Source organism: Xiphophorus maculatus, chromosome 20 (assembly GCF_002775205.1).
Source record: "Xiphophorus maculatus strain JP 163 A chromosome 20, X_maculatus-5.0-male, whole genome shotgun sequence".
NCBI classification, from domain to species: domain Eukaryota; kingdom Metazoa; phylum Chordata; class Actinopteri; order Cyprinodontiformes; family Poeciliidae; genus Xiphophorus; species Xiphophorus maculatus.
The window spans coordinates 7,159,511-7,174,481 of NC_036462.1; the positions used below are offsets into that span (position 1 = coordinate 7,159,511).

The following is a 14,971-nucleotide window of genomic DNA, read 5'->3' on the forward strand; positions in this document are numbered from 1 at the left end:
TGTGGAAAATGTTCTGCACAGACATACTGCTTTTCCAACAGAAAATCTATTTTCACATTTTGGAAATTCTGAAACAGCTTGCATATTATTTGATTAAATGTTCAAAGTTATTTTAGTCAAAATCTTTGAAAAGTAAAAGAAAAAAAAGATGACCTACATGTTTATTTCTTCGACCCCTGTTGGAAAATATCACTACACAACAAAACACAAGACAGTCAGAGCAACTCTGAAGTAACAAACTGTTTTTTGTTATTTATGAGAACATTCATGTTAGAATGCTTTAGCCAGAGAGTAATTTGGCCACTTCATTTTGTCTGGAAAATCTATTTTTCCAAGTCAGTAATGATGTTTTAGCAATAAAAGTGTTTCGCTGGTTTTTCTTTACAATGAGTCGTTGTTGCTGTTCTCTTAGTTTTAGCAATTTTCTTGTCAAAGCTGGTCCTTTTGTTGTGGCTCATTTATTGACATTTGCTGTAACTGGTTTCTCATCTTGTTATGTTGAAAAATGTTGCTTTTTAATTCGGGAGGGTGCAAATAATTTTTGGGAGACCAAAACATCATTCAGCTAAATTATGCAAGACAACACTTAGAAACAGCTTCAGGCTTTATGTGGAGAAACATCAACAATATGTCTGATAACACAGTCTGAGCAGCAGCAGAAATCAAGGTTAAAATTAGGCAAATAGACATTTTGTCTCTATGTAAGGGGGTCCAAAGACCACAGACCCACCTCTTTCCTAATCACTGTAATTTTGTTTTACGTAATTCATGCAAATCAGATTTTGTTTTAAATTATCACTGAATAAAAGCACTATTTAATCACAAACATGTAGTGGTTTTTCAACTCAAGTGCTACGAATTTTAGACCTATTCATTTTTTTTTTCTCAGCCTTTGGGTCACTGGGTTTTTACAATACAAAGGTTTGTTCATATATCTACATTCTTTCAAACAACAGTTTAAAATATTAATATTGTTGAATATTACAGAATAAAAGAGAGACTAAAACCTCTTTAGATGGCATTTAAAAGTCAAAAGCCACTTTAACTGATTTATGAAACAGTTGAAGTGATACCAAATCAGCAAATCTTCAGCTGAATAAATGAAAAAATAAAATAAACTTTTAGCACAAAGTTCCAACATTGACCTGATTGATTGTTCTTAGTATAATATGTAAAAATAATTATAGTTTGATTTTATTTTGTTTTTGATGCTGTAAGAAAACCAAAAAAAATCTAACATCTGTTTTCTATTGCCATATAAATTGGCAATACACTGTGTGCAGAGTAGTGTTTACCTGCTGTGTTGTTTGTTGAGTAAACATTGACTGTGTTTGTTACTGGAAAGGGGTAGACAGATCTGGCAGAAAAACTACTGGTCAGCAGAATCAACATAAGAAGGATCAAGAAAGCAATCAGCAGGAAAACCATGAAGACTGCATGTGCTGCTGTCGTTCTGCTGAGTCTCTTCTCAGTTTCCCAGCCGGCGTCGCTGGCCTGTGAGGTGTTGGTGCGGCCGGTAGACCAACTTCAGGATGCAAGTGTCTTTCACCTTTTTACAGTTTATGCAGCTATTTAAATTTCCTGAAATCTTTTAAATACTGTATTTGTGTATTTATGACAAACTGTAAACACACAAAATGACCTCTCTTTGTTTCTTCAGGTTCAAGGGACATGGTACTTTGTAGCTGTGGCTTCATCTTACTGTTGGGCAGTAACAGTGCTGAATACCTTAGGGTCTCCAAGTTTTCAACTTGATATTACCTCAACGAACAAATCACACATCTACGACATGAACTTAACAGTCAAGATGTAAATATTCTTATTTACGTTCAACAGTCATGAAATTAACCTACAGTCAGAGTATTTGTCTTTGTATTTCTATTTGACCTGATTAGCCAATGATTTTTTTAAATAATTCATACCATACCATACCAACTTTATTTATAAAGCACTTTAAAACAACCACAGCTGATACAAAGTGCTGTACATCAAACAGCTTCTTAAACTAAACAGAACAATCTGTTCCCAGGTCCAGGAGACACAATCCCCAGTTTTATTTATTTTAACACCAATTCACAACAAATGTGTCGAGGCGCTTTCAAGAAAAAAACCCAAAAAGCTATTAAATCATACTTATATTCTAAATTATCCTACTTATCAAACAGTACAATAAGGTCAATTAACTGTTCAAAGTAGTGTAAAACGTTTCTATCTATGGAAATCCAGCAAATTGCATCGAGTCACTGACTTTCAGCATTGACTTCTCCTGGACCAGCATCCAGCAACAGCAGAGAATCACTTGTGTTGTTGACTTCACAGCAACCACTGAAACCGATCATGCATGTAGCGACAGCAGAGAGAATAAAACTCCCCTTTAACAGACAGAAACCTCCAACAGAACCTGGCTCCATACAAGAGGCCATCTTCCATGACCCAGTGAGGATTTGAGACTCCCATTCCACAGGCTTTTTTTTTATTCCATGTTGTTTCAATCCCATAAAAATATGTTCCACTAGTTTAAAAAAAACAGCATTTTCCAGCTGGCTTATGTCTTATAGGTAATTTATTCAGTCTGACCCTTACTTCCCACTTTAGTTGTACCGTACAGGCATTTGATGAAAACGTGTGTTCTGAATTTTAAAAAGGCAACAAACAACATGTTTAAAGTCTCAAATTAGACAATTTATTTGAACAGAAACCTGTTTGCAAAAATAACAGGGAGACCTTTCTAAAATTCATGTTGCTATTATCTTTTTTTTTTTTTTGCTGGATTTCATTAGTACTAGCCTTTTGCCATTCTTATTTACCATTTCTTGATGTAATATGAATAACGCAAACAGTTTTGGTTTTTGAGTCTGAGGATTTATTTGTTCAGTTTGTTAGATATATAAATTCACAATAATAAAATTTAATGCAAAAAAAATGTTGTGACCCCACTTAAATGTCAGCAAACTGTGTCAGGTCAGAGTGACTATGTTTGTTTGGTGAAAAGGATCAATCTTTGTGTCTTGTTTCAAGATGTTTACAAAGCATTGTTTGCAGACATTAAGCACATGGAATTAGACTGCTCCATCTAATCTTAGACAATTAGATTCGTTTTCTAGATGTTTTCATCTGGCCAGGAGTTTCTTATGATTTTTTTTTATAAATGTTTTGCAGTGGTGAGGAATGTGCAAATAACACGGCAAAGAGTTTCTTGGAGATGGATGGGATATCTTTAGCTGATGGTAATGGTAGGTGTGATGAGCTGAAGTATTCTATTATATGTATGTACTGTATATGTATGTGTAAATGTTGCATAAGACAGAGAAAATGTTTTTTTCTTGACTTTTCAATAATTTGACCTGGATTAGCCAAAGGGATTTCACATGACCATATTCTGTGTTTAACAGATGCCAAAACCAATGAGAAAGGTTTGTTTCTTCGCACTAGCTGTGCTGACTGCCTCATTCTGAAAGATGACGACTCTCCTGCCAATCTCCTGCTTATGTTAAGTAAGTATCATATTGATTTTTAAACAGGTTAACATAACTAAGCAAATGCCAACTAAATGTGACTGTATCCAGCAGTCTGTGCCTGCTTCCTTTTACTAGCTACTGAGATATGCTTTTTAATTAAATCAAGTGAACAAAATTTAAGCAAACCAATTTTCCCAGTCGGTCCAGTGGTGCGGCTCAAATCCAACATCTAGCAAATGTCATTACATGTCCTGTTTTTACATTGTGTTCATTTTACACTCAGCATATCTAAACACAGATTTCATCTTCAATAGGCAGGAAACCAACTGTCACAGCTGCAGAACTGAAAGAGTTTGAGGCACAGGCAGACTGTCTTCAGCTCTACAAGCCACAAGTCCTAAACACTGATCATGGTGAGGTTTCATCCTTTCTATTGCTCACATTACTCATTGTAAGAATGATATATAAATGATATGGATTTATACCATATAAATGGTGAATTTGCATCTGTATAACATACAACAGTCTCTGGAACGTGTGTAATGACTTTTAATCTTTCATTCCTTCATTTTGCTTTTTGTACAGACTGCAGTTCCAGTAACACTACAATGGATTCTTCACAATTCGAGCGAGAATTTCCAGAAAGAATCAAAAACATGTTCTCAGGGATCTTCACATGTGTTACGGATAAAGTTTTGTACTATCCCCGTACTGTGCTCGGATGGGCTCAGAGCGCATGGGATAGTATCTGGTAAACCAGCACCTGTTATAAAAATTTTTAAAAAATAACAGAATCAATCACTCGTATATACTTTCTTACATGTGAAAATAATGACAGAACTTGCTGCAATCCACACACTGTTTGAAATCTGTTTCTGGCATAAGATTTAGGATGTATCTTTCAAAATACCAAACATTAAAAAAATAAATTTTATCATCTGATTTACTGTCCTTATCCTTCACAAACATGTTATAGTAATGTATAGCAAAATGATGATATGGCAGGAGGAGGTGGCTTAATGCTCTGCTTAATAAACAACTTTTAAGGATCTTAACTCACATTTCAAAACTTGCACATATGCAAATGCTCATTTTGGTCATTTCACTGTAATTCACTGTAAATGTGTCAGTGAATATTTAAAGAGAGTTGTCCAAGCTTTTTTTATTTTGAAAAAACACATATAACCTCAGAGTTGACAAATTACCAAATATAAATCGAATATGCTAAGCTTTTAAAATGCCAAAACCCGATAATTCAGCTGTGACTTTGAATAAATGTAATAAAAAATATTAAAATCAGGCTGCAGTTATGTGTTATTTATATAATTAGAAATTGATGTTTTTTTAAATGAAAAGTTGGTCATGTGAAATAATCTTGCCATTATAACTAATGGAATAAGGTTGGCCATTAATCTTTGAAGTGCAACAAATTTTGACACATTTTGCCCTACCAAACAGAAACAAAAAAACAAGATAAACAACCCTATTAGTTTTTTTACCTCTTCAAGGTAAGAGCTGAATTAACTACTCTATGATGGATTGCTGTCTTGGTCTTGCTGTCCCTTCGAAGATTGGGTGAAATCTAAAATAATTATAAAAAAACACACAATGTTTTAATGTGAATGATGGATTACTTTTTTCAACCTAGCATTAAATTGTTTTTTATGCATCTTTATGTAAGTCTGCTTGCACTTAAAACTATACTTTTGTTTAATGTGCTGAAACTACAACTTAGGGAAGTTCAGACTACCATAAACACACCACAGCCGCTTTATTAGGAGCACCTTGTACCTTAATATTACTGGCATAAATTCAACAAGTTGTCAGAAATATTCTTCAGTTATTTCCCTCCATCTTGACATGATACAGTCACAAATTTGCTAAAGATTGGCTCTATGCATATGAGGTTCATCACACGTTGCACCACATCTCAAGGGCGCTCCATTAGATTAAATTATTTGTGTTATTACACAGTCCCTGTGTCATGAATGAGTAATCACTGTGTAACATAACCACTATGTTTGTTTGTTCCTAAATAAATACATTAAAAAGTAAATATATCAACCTGTCGTGTAGAACAGTTGCTGTGATTTCATTGTTAAAAAGTATTCAATTTTCCACTGTTTATAACTGATTACGGGTAAATCCTGATATGTTCAGGTGTGTGTGAAACGAAGGAGTAATTAAAAAAGGGGCGTGTGCGTCGGGGCAAGAGGCGCAAGCGGGGAGGAAGACGCTGACCGTGGGATCTGTGCAGCGGGAGTTTTGACTTATCTGATCGTTTAAAACTAGTAAAAATCAAAGGAAAGACATCAAAAAACAGCTATCAAAGATCGCCCCGTGCCACAGATGGTTTTTTAGGAACTGGATCGGAGTTTGCACCCAAGAAACCGCTCCCGGTGCAAGTGGACGCCACCAGTGCGAGAGGACGCCACCGAGGGGAAAGAGAAACGCTCCCGGTGAGATCTGGACTGTACTTTTCTTTTTGGGGATTTTTGGTGGTACCACTCTTTTTTCGTATCTTTTTGGAGAGGGGTTTGGACGCTAGGATTTTTCATTTTGGATCGGGACTTTGGGGAAATACTTCCCGGACTTTGTTTATTTTTCGAGGATATGGAACTGCTTTATGGACAATAATCTCTTTGAAAAAAGGATTGGAAAAATTTGGACATTTACTTAATTAGGTCTTGTGCTGATTTAAACCGAGTAACCATAATTATTTTTTTTGAGGGAATGGGGTTATCGACCTATCTATTAAGATAACTATTATTATTTTGTAGTATTGTATTCTAGTTGAATAAATCATTGTTGCTAAGGATCAACTTATTTCTTATTGAGTGATTTGGGTATTTATGTATTTATTTTTCCAAATTAATGGTGTAGCCTACCTTACCTGATTTCTGGGACAGATCCCCCTTGTGTGTGTTTGTAAGTTCTGCTTTAAGCCGAATGTAACAACTGTTCCATGGCATTGACCCCCTTATTATAAAATGCTTTGGAAGGGTAGTTCTGCAGCACATCAGATGCCCCTTGCACCCTAACCTTGATCCCTACCCATGTGTGTACCTACCATACAAATAGATCTGAAGAAGGGGCTTTACTCTATGCCAGGGGTCTCAAACTCCAGTCCTCGAGGGCTGCAGTTCTGCAACTTTTAGATGTGCCTCTGCTGCACCACACCTGAATAGAATAATTAGGTCATTAGCAAGGTTCAGAGAACTGATCTACACAAGGAGGAGGTAATTAAGCCATTTCATTCCAGTGTTTTGTATCTGTGGCACATCTAAAAACTGCAGGACAGCAACTGGAGGACTGGAGTTTGAGACCCCTGCTCTATGCACTTCAGATGGCTCTTACACACATAGTGAACAATATCCAGTCCATATAGATGTGTTATTCATTGGCTTCAGCTCTATTTCAGCTTCATCGACAACTATGACATGCTGTAAAGAGAGAAAGCTGAGCAACGTCGCAAATAGTGTGACAATATAAAACTTTTTCCTAACTAGGGGGATTATTCTGGCCTTCAGAAAAATCAGTGGTGAGCTCCCCCTACTGATCATCCATGGGGTTGTTTTCAGTGAGTTAACAGCACAGTTCAGATGAAATCACCTGGTCACAACATTTGTCTCAGGCAAGGAGCCTTGCAGCACCTACATTTCTTGCAAAAACTAAAAAAGCATTAGTATCTGGCTCAATTTATGACCATATTCTACAGAAGGACAAGAAAAGGATTCACAACAATCAACTTTCAGGGAGTCAAATGAATACCTTTAATGCACTATGCACTTTCTAAATTAATGTGCTGCACACATATTGCTGTTTGCGGCTTTTTAAATCAAAATTATGCTTCCTTATATATGTTAGCAGGTATATTCTTTGTTTTCAATGTTTGACTTTTAAAATTGTACTGCTTGTTGACTGAGCAATATGCAGGCATGTGATATGGTGTGCAGTGGAGGAGCCAGGACTATCTCAAGGGGGGCAAAAATGAGAATGTGGTTCCCTGCTGCTGTAGCACATCTACTTCAAAGTTCAATGAGTACCTCTGGTGTGTCTGTATTTATGCTAAGCCTACGTTTCATTAGTCTCTTTTGGTTTCTGTTTATTTTTGTTCTTTTACTCATTGAATTTAGCTTAATTTTCTTGCTCTAGTTATTAGATCAGTATTTTTACCTTGGTTATAGGTCATTTCTTTGGTTTGTGTTTACTCCTCGTCTGTACACACTGATGTGATGATTATGATTCGAGACATTGTGCCGCTGTACTTAAGATGTTAATAAGTGTAATTGAACATTTAGTACATATGTTTGCAGTGCAAACATGCGTATAATATTGGATAGGCTATGGAGGGCACACAAGCCCCATTTAGTTGTGTATCTTCTGCCTTGTAAGCATCATATGTTGACATTGATATAGTGTAGTGATAATTCTGTTGTTTGTCAAACCAAGCATCCTACATTCAAAAATCAATAAGCTGCTGCTTGCACAGTGGTGATATGCAGGTAAAAGATGTCCAATGTTAAAAAACCTGAAGATTCTGTTTTATAGTTTATTCATCCAGCTTTACAAGCAGCAAACACAAATTAACCTTTCTATTGTTTCTTCCTTTTCTGGAAAAAAACAACAACAACCATAGACCCACGCAGTGCACACTTGTCAATTCCCTGTACCATTTTCCCTATAGAAAATGGCCCCACTGCCTTACAAAGGCAAATAATAAAACAAACAAATAAGTGAAACAATTATTAACCTACAAATAAACCTCGTAAGTAAGCCAAAAATCATATATAATTTTAGTAATTAGAATTATATATTCTGTTTTAACAGAATAACAATATTTTATCTCTTATGCAAAATCTCCACTCTAACTACAAAACTGAAAAAGGTATAGTGCTTCTTTAATGCTGTGTCTCTTTACTAAGCTTTACACATAAGTTACTTAGTCAGATTTTCAAAACAATATGGCTTTTCTAGTTTTTGCAATGGCTCATAAAGAAATGTGCATTTCACAAATAAAGACACCAAAATAATGTGTATTGTGTGAGAACCGTTTCAAAAAGTGCAATAAAACAATAAGTTCAGAGTGAATTCAGTAATCCTTCAGCTGTTTCTCAGCTAGTTCTACTAGCTTAGCTAGTAGCTACAGCTAGTTGACTCTTGATTCAATAACCATTTCAATTCTTAAAGAATACCAATATATATGCATAAGAATACATTTTTACTGACCTGTGAGATAGAAAAATGAGGCACACACGTTGAGCTTCTTTTAACTTCATGTTTGTTCTTCTTCTGTGTGCTCAACCTTCTCTATGCCACCAATGCCACAGGCGCCCTCTAGTGGTCGTGTGTGGCATCGCACTGAATAACTGAAATTACACTGAATAACTTACCACAAGAAAATAAGGATAGAAAAAGAAAATAATGTAGGGGTGCTTATTTTTATACTTAGTGTTATCATTTCCTTATAGCTTGTTTTTCATTCCTCTACTCTACACTTTTAATTATAAAATCTAGCTGAATACTATAAATATTTTCAAATGAAGAGGCAATAAAAAAAGCTTTTTATTAGCTGTTTTTATTGCTGAGAATACACTCAATCTTGGTTAGGATCTTGGGTTGTTTCGATTATATAATTCTAGTTTGATATTCTGTATTCCTTAGTTTGTTTATTTGATTAGATCAGTTGTTTCTGTTTTATTTTAGTTCAATTCTTCTTAGTTTTTCTAGTTATTTTTATTTCTTGTCTCTATTTATTCATTGTTATTTATTTGTTTATTGTTTATTTATGTTTTTAGGTCTAAGTATTTAGTATTAGATTTATTTCCTCATCCCTTGTGTACTCCCTCGCCCCTTGTGCCATTTTCTCTCTCTCCCCTCACACCTCCAACCCGTTAGCTCATCAGCCCATCTTTTGTTCCTGCATTTACCCTCACAGTATTTAAACTCTTCTCTTCTTGCTGGTCCTGTTATTTCCCCCCATTGTTTCCCTGTGGTCTCTGGTGGAGTTTTTCTTGGATTTATAGATTTTGTTCTGCTCTTTATCCTGTGATTTATTTATTGTTTTTGTGAGTTTCTTTGTTTTTCATTAAACAGCAGCTGGGAGCATGATGAAAGTTTTCATCATGCTCCCAGCTGCTGTCTGCATTTTGGTCCATCCTCAAACTCACACATCATGATGATTTTTTTTGGTTTTCTTCAAGCCCAAAATAAATTAGTAAATTGTTTCTTTCAAATAGGAAAACATGCACAAACTCTGAAGTTTTGGATCTTGAATGATTTATACCAGGGGTGTCCAAAATGTGGCCCGGGGCCTGTTGTAGCCATTGAAATAATATTATTTGGCCCTTACCACAAGTCAATGATGTTGAAGAATTTGACCAACAAAACAGAAAACAATTGATGACCCCCAAAATTTAGAAATTGTCTGTGAAGCCCTGTGTATGTTTTGGAACTTTAATAATCTACAGATTTAATAAAGGCTTTGTTATTGTTGAGCAAGTAAAACGTAAAGAAATTTCAATTAACTCATTTTGAATTTTGTGTCAAAATGACATTAGTTAAAATTTGCCAGTTTGGACACCAGCTCATGACATTAGTGCTTTCCAAATCCAACATTTTATATGTTTACATTTTTTTCTTTTACCTTTTAATAGTATAACCAAACATTTATTGCAGCTAAATATTATAGGAAATATTTTTGCTGTGGCTCTTTCTGTCGCGGATCGGCTTTAGGACCCAGGTGAGCAGCAGCCTGCAGACACCGGTTGATGCGATGCTCCACTCAGTATTTCACGTCTAATAATCTCACAAAGAACCGCTTTTTCCCAAAGCACGTCAGTCAGCTGGAAACTCAGTGGCTGTCACAGAAAACCTTACAGTAAGACGCCAGAGGGCATTTTGAAGCTGTTTTTTTTTTGTTGTCGCCTCGCACCGGGGGGAAGACGAGCCTCGGTTTATCTCACAGGCGACAACCACCATGAGCCAGAGGTTCACCGTCTCCAAGAGCGGCGGCGACCGGCGCCCCTCTGACATCCAGGGGGAGGTGAACCAGCTGTTTGAGGGAGACGAACCCTCAGCCTGCGGTGCTGCTGCTGCGGCTGGAGAAGCCGCTCCTGCTGGTGCCGAGGATGTGGTGGTGGTGCTGAAAGGTAGGAGAAAACCTCTTAAAAAAAAAAACTGACTTCATTCTTCTCAACGCTGCTTGTTAGCTGGTGGCTAGAACACTAGCAATCTTACCTCCCTCCACATTGTGTGTGTGAGTGTGTGACTGGAATCCGTAATAAGCTCCGAGGGCACCGTCTGGTCAACAACAGACAGAGTCTCCAAGGGGTGTAGATGTGCCCTCTATGAAACATCTGCATGAGCATTGGCTGTGATGAAACAAACTGGCTGTATTTTGCTTTTTCTGTTGTCTGATTATTGCAAATGAGTCTTGCAAACTACTGTTTTATGACATGCAGAGATAATTTTTGGCAATTGCATTTTTTGTGTTAGGACTTGCTCCCTCACCAACATTTTTGTAACTGCATGGTCTGAAATTTAATTTGAGAGAACTGCACTAATTAGCTTTTCACCTAATTGACAGAAACAGGACATTTTTTTGTTTCTATGTTATCTTGCATACAGAGCAAGGAATGATTTTATCCTGTTGTTATTGTTTCTTTGTTAAAGAGAATGTTGGTAATTATTTAGTTAATGCAGCACACACAAACCCCAGTTTCATTAACAGGGCTGGATTTGATTTGTACTAAAGGATTTACTATCATTAACATTATTTTTACACACATCTTTACAGATTTCAGCAATTTTCCATCCCGGTCCTCTGAGTAGTTCCAGTCTGGACCTCTGTGCACCAGGGCCACAATCCTTTCACTAGCTGTCCTTAGTGAAATAACCAACGTCCTGCCAGTCATTGTGTGAATCGAAAGCAGCAGTGCAGAACAAATAGCCTCTGAAATTCCCAGTGGTTCCAGAACAAAAGCCCTTTGCCATTATTAATGATTAGCATTTAAAAAAGTGCAATCATTCGGATCCAGTCAAGTAGAAATAAGGATTTCAGTTTCTTCATAGGAATCCATACATTTCATAGAATAGCTGACCTTTAAAAGGTTAATACATTAATGACTTTTCTTACTAATTGCCAAAAGTCCCCCAAGATTTCTAGTGCTATTATTAAAGGTTTTAGCGTTTTAGCCCGAGTCATTCAGTCTCACAAAAGCTTTTATCGGTATTAATAAAATGCTATTAAGCTCATAACTTAATTTCCCCCCCTTAAACTTAGACCTGTCATGTGTGAGTTGTGTTCTCAGTTGCTGCTTGTTACTTACTATATTTTATGTTTTAAGCAGTTATTTTTTTTCACATGAACCAATGTATACTTTAGAAAATTAACCAAAGGCTTTTTAAACCTTCTTAGGCTTTTAAAGGGGCAGTCTTATGTAAAATTAACATTGTTATGTTATTCCATCATCAAACACATAGCTGCAGTGTTGCCTTGATTCTGTCATTTGCTTGAGAAATTCTTTGATCTCCATGGCAACCATTCAGCTGTGCAAAATGCTTGGTGGGACTGAGCGCTGCCTTTGAGGCACAACTCCTCCTTGGAGCTTCAGTTTAGCTACAGAGTGGCCTTCCCCTGCAACTCACCATCTCAGCTCCCTCAGGCTAGCCAGAAGCTATTAGCAAACACCTGGTGGAACTGTGCATCTGCTGAGCTCATTGTAGGAGCGACATCTCGGTGCAACTCTGATAAAAAAAAATTGTTAAACAATTAATAACGCAGAAATGTTGTGATGACTTCCTGAAGATGGAGTTTCAGAGAGAGCCAGAGCATTTAAAGAGACAGAGGTCGAATTTCAAGGTGACGTATTACAATGTCAAATTGCTTTTGGGTCATATTTGGTCTGTATAGCATTTTATGAACTTGATCATGCTATAAAATGGCACTATGTGCCTGGAAAATACATAATACTGCTCCTTTCTGATCTGAATTTTTTAAAACTAAATTTATAAATCCTTTGATAATATTTAAGAATTTCTGGTCAGAATGTTTTACAAACAGATTATAATTTCAGCCACCATCTATAATTTTGACTTGGATTAACTGTCTCTATGCAGTTCAACTCTGGAACAAAATATCAGGTCCATCAGTGGGAGACTCACGCATTTGCTTGCAGAGACGTCTTAACTGATGTCATGACATCGCTTTACTATGGCTGTCAAGTTGTGAAATAGCAAACTGAGTTATTTCTTTAGCAGAACCATGTTGGAACCAGTTCTTGAGCTATAGCACTTGTAGTTACAGATCTGTTTGAAGAAAAAGTAAATTTTGTTACAGCGAGTCTACATTTATTGTTACATTTCTTATTTACATATTTTGTTAGAGCAACCTTTCAGAGTAGCGCATAATGTTAATAATTCAGTCATATTATGAATCTTTATTAGAAGCCATTTTTAACCTAATGGCAAAAATTAATTATAACGCAGAAAATAATGAAAGGTAATTGCCTCAAATGTCATATTAGAAAGTTACCGTATTATAAGGTGACCATATCTAGATGCTTTTAACTTGTTAGTGCCTACTTCTTCCTGTGTACATATGGAAAATAACCTCAACAAACTTCAGTGTAGCTCTGCATTATTTGTCCTGCAGGTTTCATAATAGACATATTCGTGTTTAGCAGAACGGTTTGTGTTGTTTTTCCATTTAAAAAGTAGCATTACATTTGAAATGTTGGCAGAAATAAGGTGCTAGCTCTTTAAGGTGATGTTTGATTTTAGATTCTCATAAATGTGTGCCAAGAACAGCAAGAAGATAATTTTTCAGTTCCCATGTGGCATAACTGATGAGTAATTGAAGTATTTTTATGTTTATAAGAGGTCATCCCTCTGTTATTTTTCTGCCCAGTGTATGTGTTTTCTAGTGATTTCTGGAGAACGGCTGATGGAAATTGATTTACGGTACTCTTTAAAATGCTCAGAAAGCTCTTTTGTGCATGCGTGCGTGTGTGTGTGTTTATGCAGACTATTTAGGACCTTCTCTGACATATTGACTAATCTTCTGAAGACCTATGGGCCTTATGGGGACCAAAGCGCTGTCCTGATGCTTTGCAGAAGCCAATAGCATATGAGGTAGCATCATGCCTAGGCATTTCAGCTTTCTAAACTGCATTTTCTTCAGAATATTTTTTACATATGATTTTACAAAAAAAATATAAAATCAGCAAAAAAGTGAGGTTTCCGAATAATTTGTCCACAGAAAAATACGCAATTGGTTAAATCTGTGAATACTGAACCATGAACCGGTGGGTCCACTGTACTGTGACAGACTACATTTAGTCAGTTGTTTGAAAGAGCTTTCTCACTCATTGATTGTTTTTTGTCTGATAATCACATACAATTTAGTATAAGTGACTTGAACTTGTTATTAAAATATCACACATGTTCCAAAAGAAAACAGCTATGCTAGAAATGCAACTTTACTTTCTTTCTTAAATCAGAAAAATCTTATCTAATGTTGCATTGCACTGTGAAATGTGCTTACCAGAGTGAAGATTCTGTCCACTTTGAGACACACTGACAGACACATTGTGATTTACTGTTAATTTAAAAATTGCTCTTGACTTTAGATTGTTTAGTCTAATAAATCCTGACTTCATGGTGCTTGTTTTCTGCTAACATAACCTTGCTCACAAAGGCACCAACATGCTTGCAAATGTCATTCATTAGAGCTGCTGAGGGAGCGAATAAAATCTTTAGATTAATTGTCCATTTCTTTCCTTCAGCCGCATAATTGCCTTCATAATGCTTCCTCAGCATTTTTTACATGAAAATGTCCCAGTGTGATGAACAATCCTCTGGACAGAGAAATGGCAGCACTGGTCAGTAAGAGCAAATCTCACCTTATGTTCAGACTCTGGGTTCTTTCCAGATGCATCTGTCTAATAGACACAGTGACTAGTGGAGAAATAGTGCCTCTACATCCCCTTTGGTGGTTACCATGGTGACAAGTACATCTTTACTGAACTTGTCACAAATGGACTTGTGGAGAGGTGAAAGCACTTAAGACTGTGAAAGTGCCATTATGAAATCAGTCTCTTTGATTATATTTTTTTCTGCTTTGTGTGGGTAGAAGTTATTTTTGAAATGTTCGATGATAAAGGCTATTATGTATATCATTTACTTTCTGAATGAGTCGTTTTAGAAGAAATATCTTATGAGTTGGAATATTTGGCACGTTTACATGGTACATCAGCTGCTTCTCATTCTGCTGCTTTATTACTGAATAAAGCAGTTATTCAGTAATTGTTGTGAGAATAAATCATAACAGATGTAGCATTTGTATAGATTTGCCTCAGATTGTCATGATGTGGTTTGTGAACGACCTCAGTGCAGAGACTTACTGTGGCAGAACTGAGTTTCTTTAATGGTCAACATAAAGGAAAAGATGGCGAGGATTGCAGAAGAGCAGTTTGTAGGGTACAGACAGTGTGACAGAAGAATCCAGCAAT

At 36.3% G+C, this 14,971-nt stretch overlaps 2 protein-coding genes across 3 annotated transcripts in view; both read left to right on the forward strand.

Annotated features, from left to right (window-relative positions):
• The first annotated feature begins 1,407 nt into the window (after positions 1-1,407).
• On the forward strand, positions 1,408-4,757 carry LOC102225032. The gene is made up of 6 exons (XM_005807537.2): positions 1,408-1,534; positions 1,661-1,809; positions 3,160-3,233; positions 3,393-3,494; positions 3,773-3,871; positions 4,044-4,757. The coding sequence occupies exons 1-6, from the start codon at positions 1,427-1,429 to the stop codon at positions 4,211-4,213; spliced, it is 702 nt and encodes a 233-aa protein (XP_005807594.1). The 5' UTR covers positions 1,408-1,426; the 3' UTR covers positions 4,214-4,757.
• Positions 4,758-10,257: 5,500 nt separating this feature from the next.
• LOC102230568 (solute carrier family 12 member 5-like) overlaps positions 10,258-14,971 on the forward strand; it is a 142,788-nt gene continuing 138,074 nt past the window's right edge. The window contains exon 1 of one of the 2 annotated variants that reach the window (XM_023325297.1): positions 10,258-10,609. In XM_023325297.1, the coding sequence (XP_023181065.1) occupies positions 10,438-10,609 (172 nt within the window). In that variant the 5' untranslated portion in view covers positions 10,258-10,437. The remainder of the gene's footprint in view (positions 10,610-14,971) is intronic. The other variant, XM_023325298.1, reaches the window with a different exon arrangement.

What these genes read in the sequence shown, in the direction of transcription:
- LOC102225032 (XM_005807537.2), top strand. Translation starts at nt 1,427, where the DNA reads ATGAAGACTGCATGTGCTGCTGTCGTTCTGCTGAGTCTCTTCTCAGTT. An exon ending in ATCTTTAGCTGATGGTAATG is followed by an intron (nt 3,234 to 3,392) that starts GTAGGTGTGATG and finishes TGTGTTTAACAG; the next exon opens with ATGCCAAAACCAATGAGAAA. An exon ending in CAATCTCCTGCTTATGTTAA is followed by an intron (nt 3,495 to 3,772) that starts GTAAGTATCATA and finishes CATCTTCAATAG; the next exon opens with GCAGGAAACCAACTGTCACA.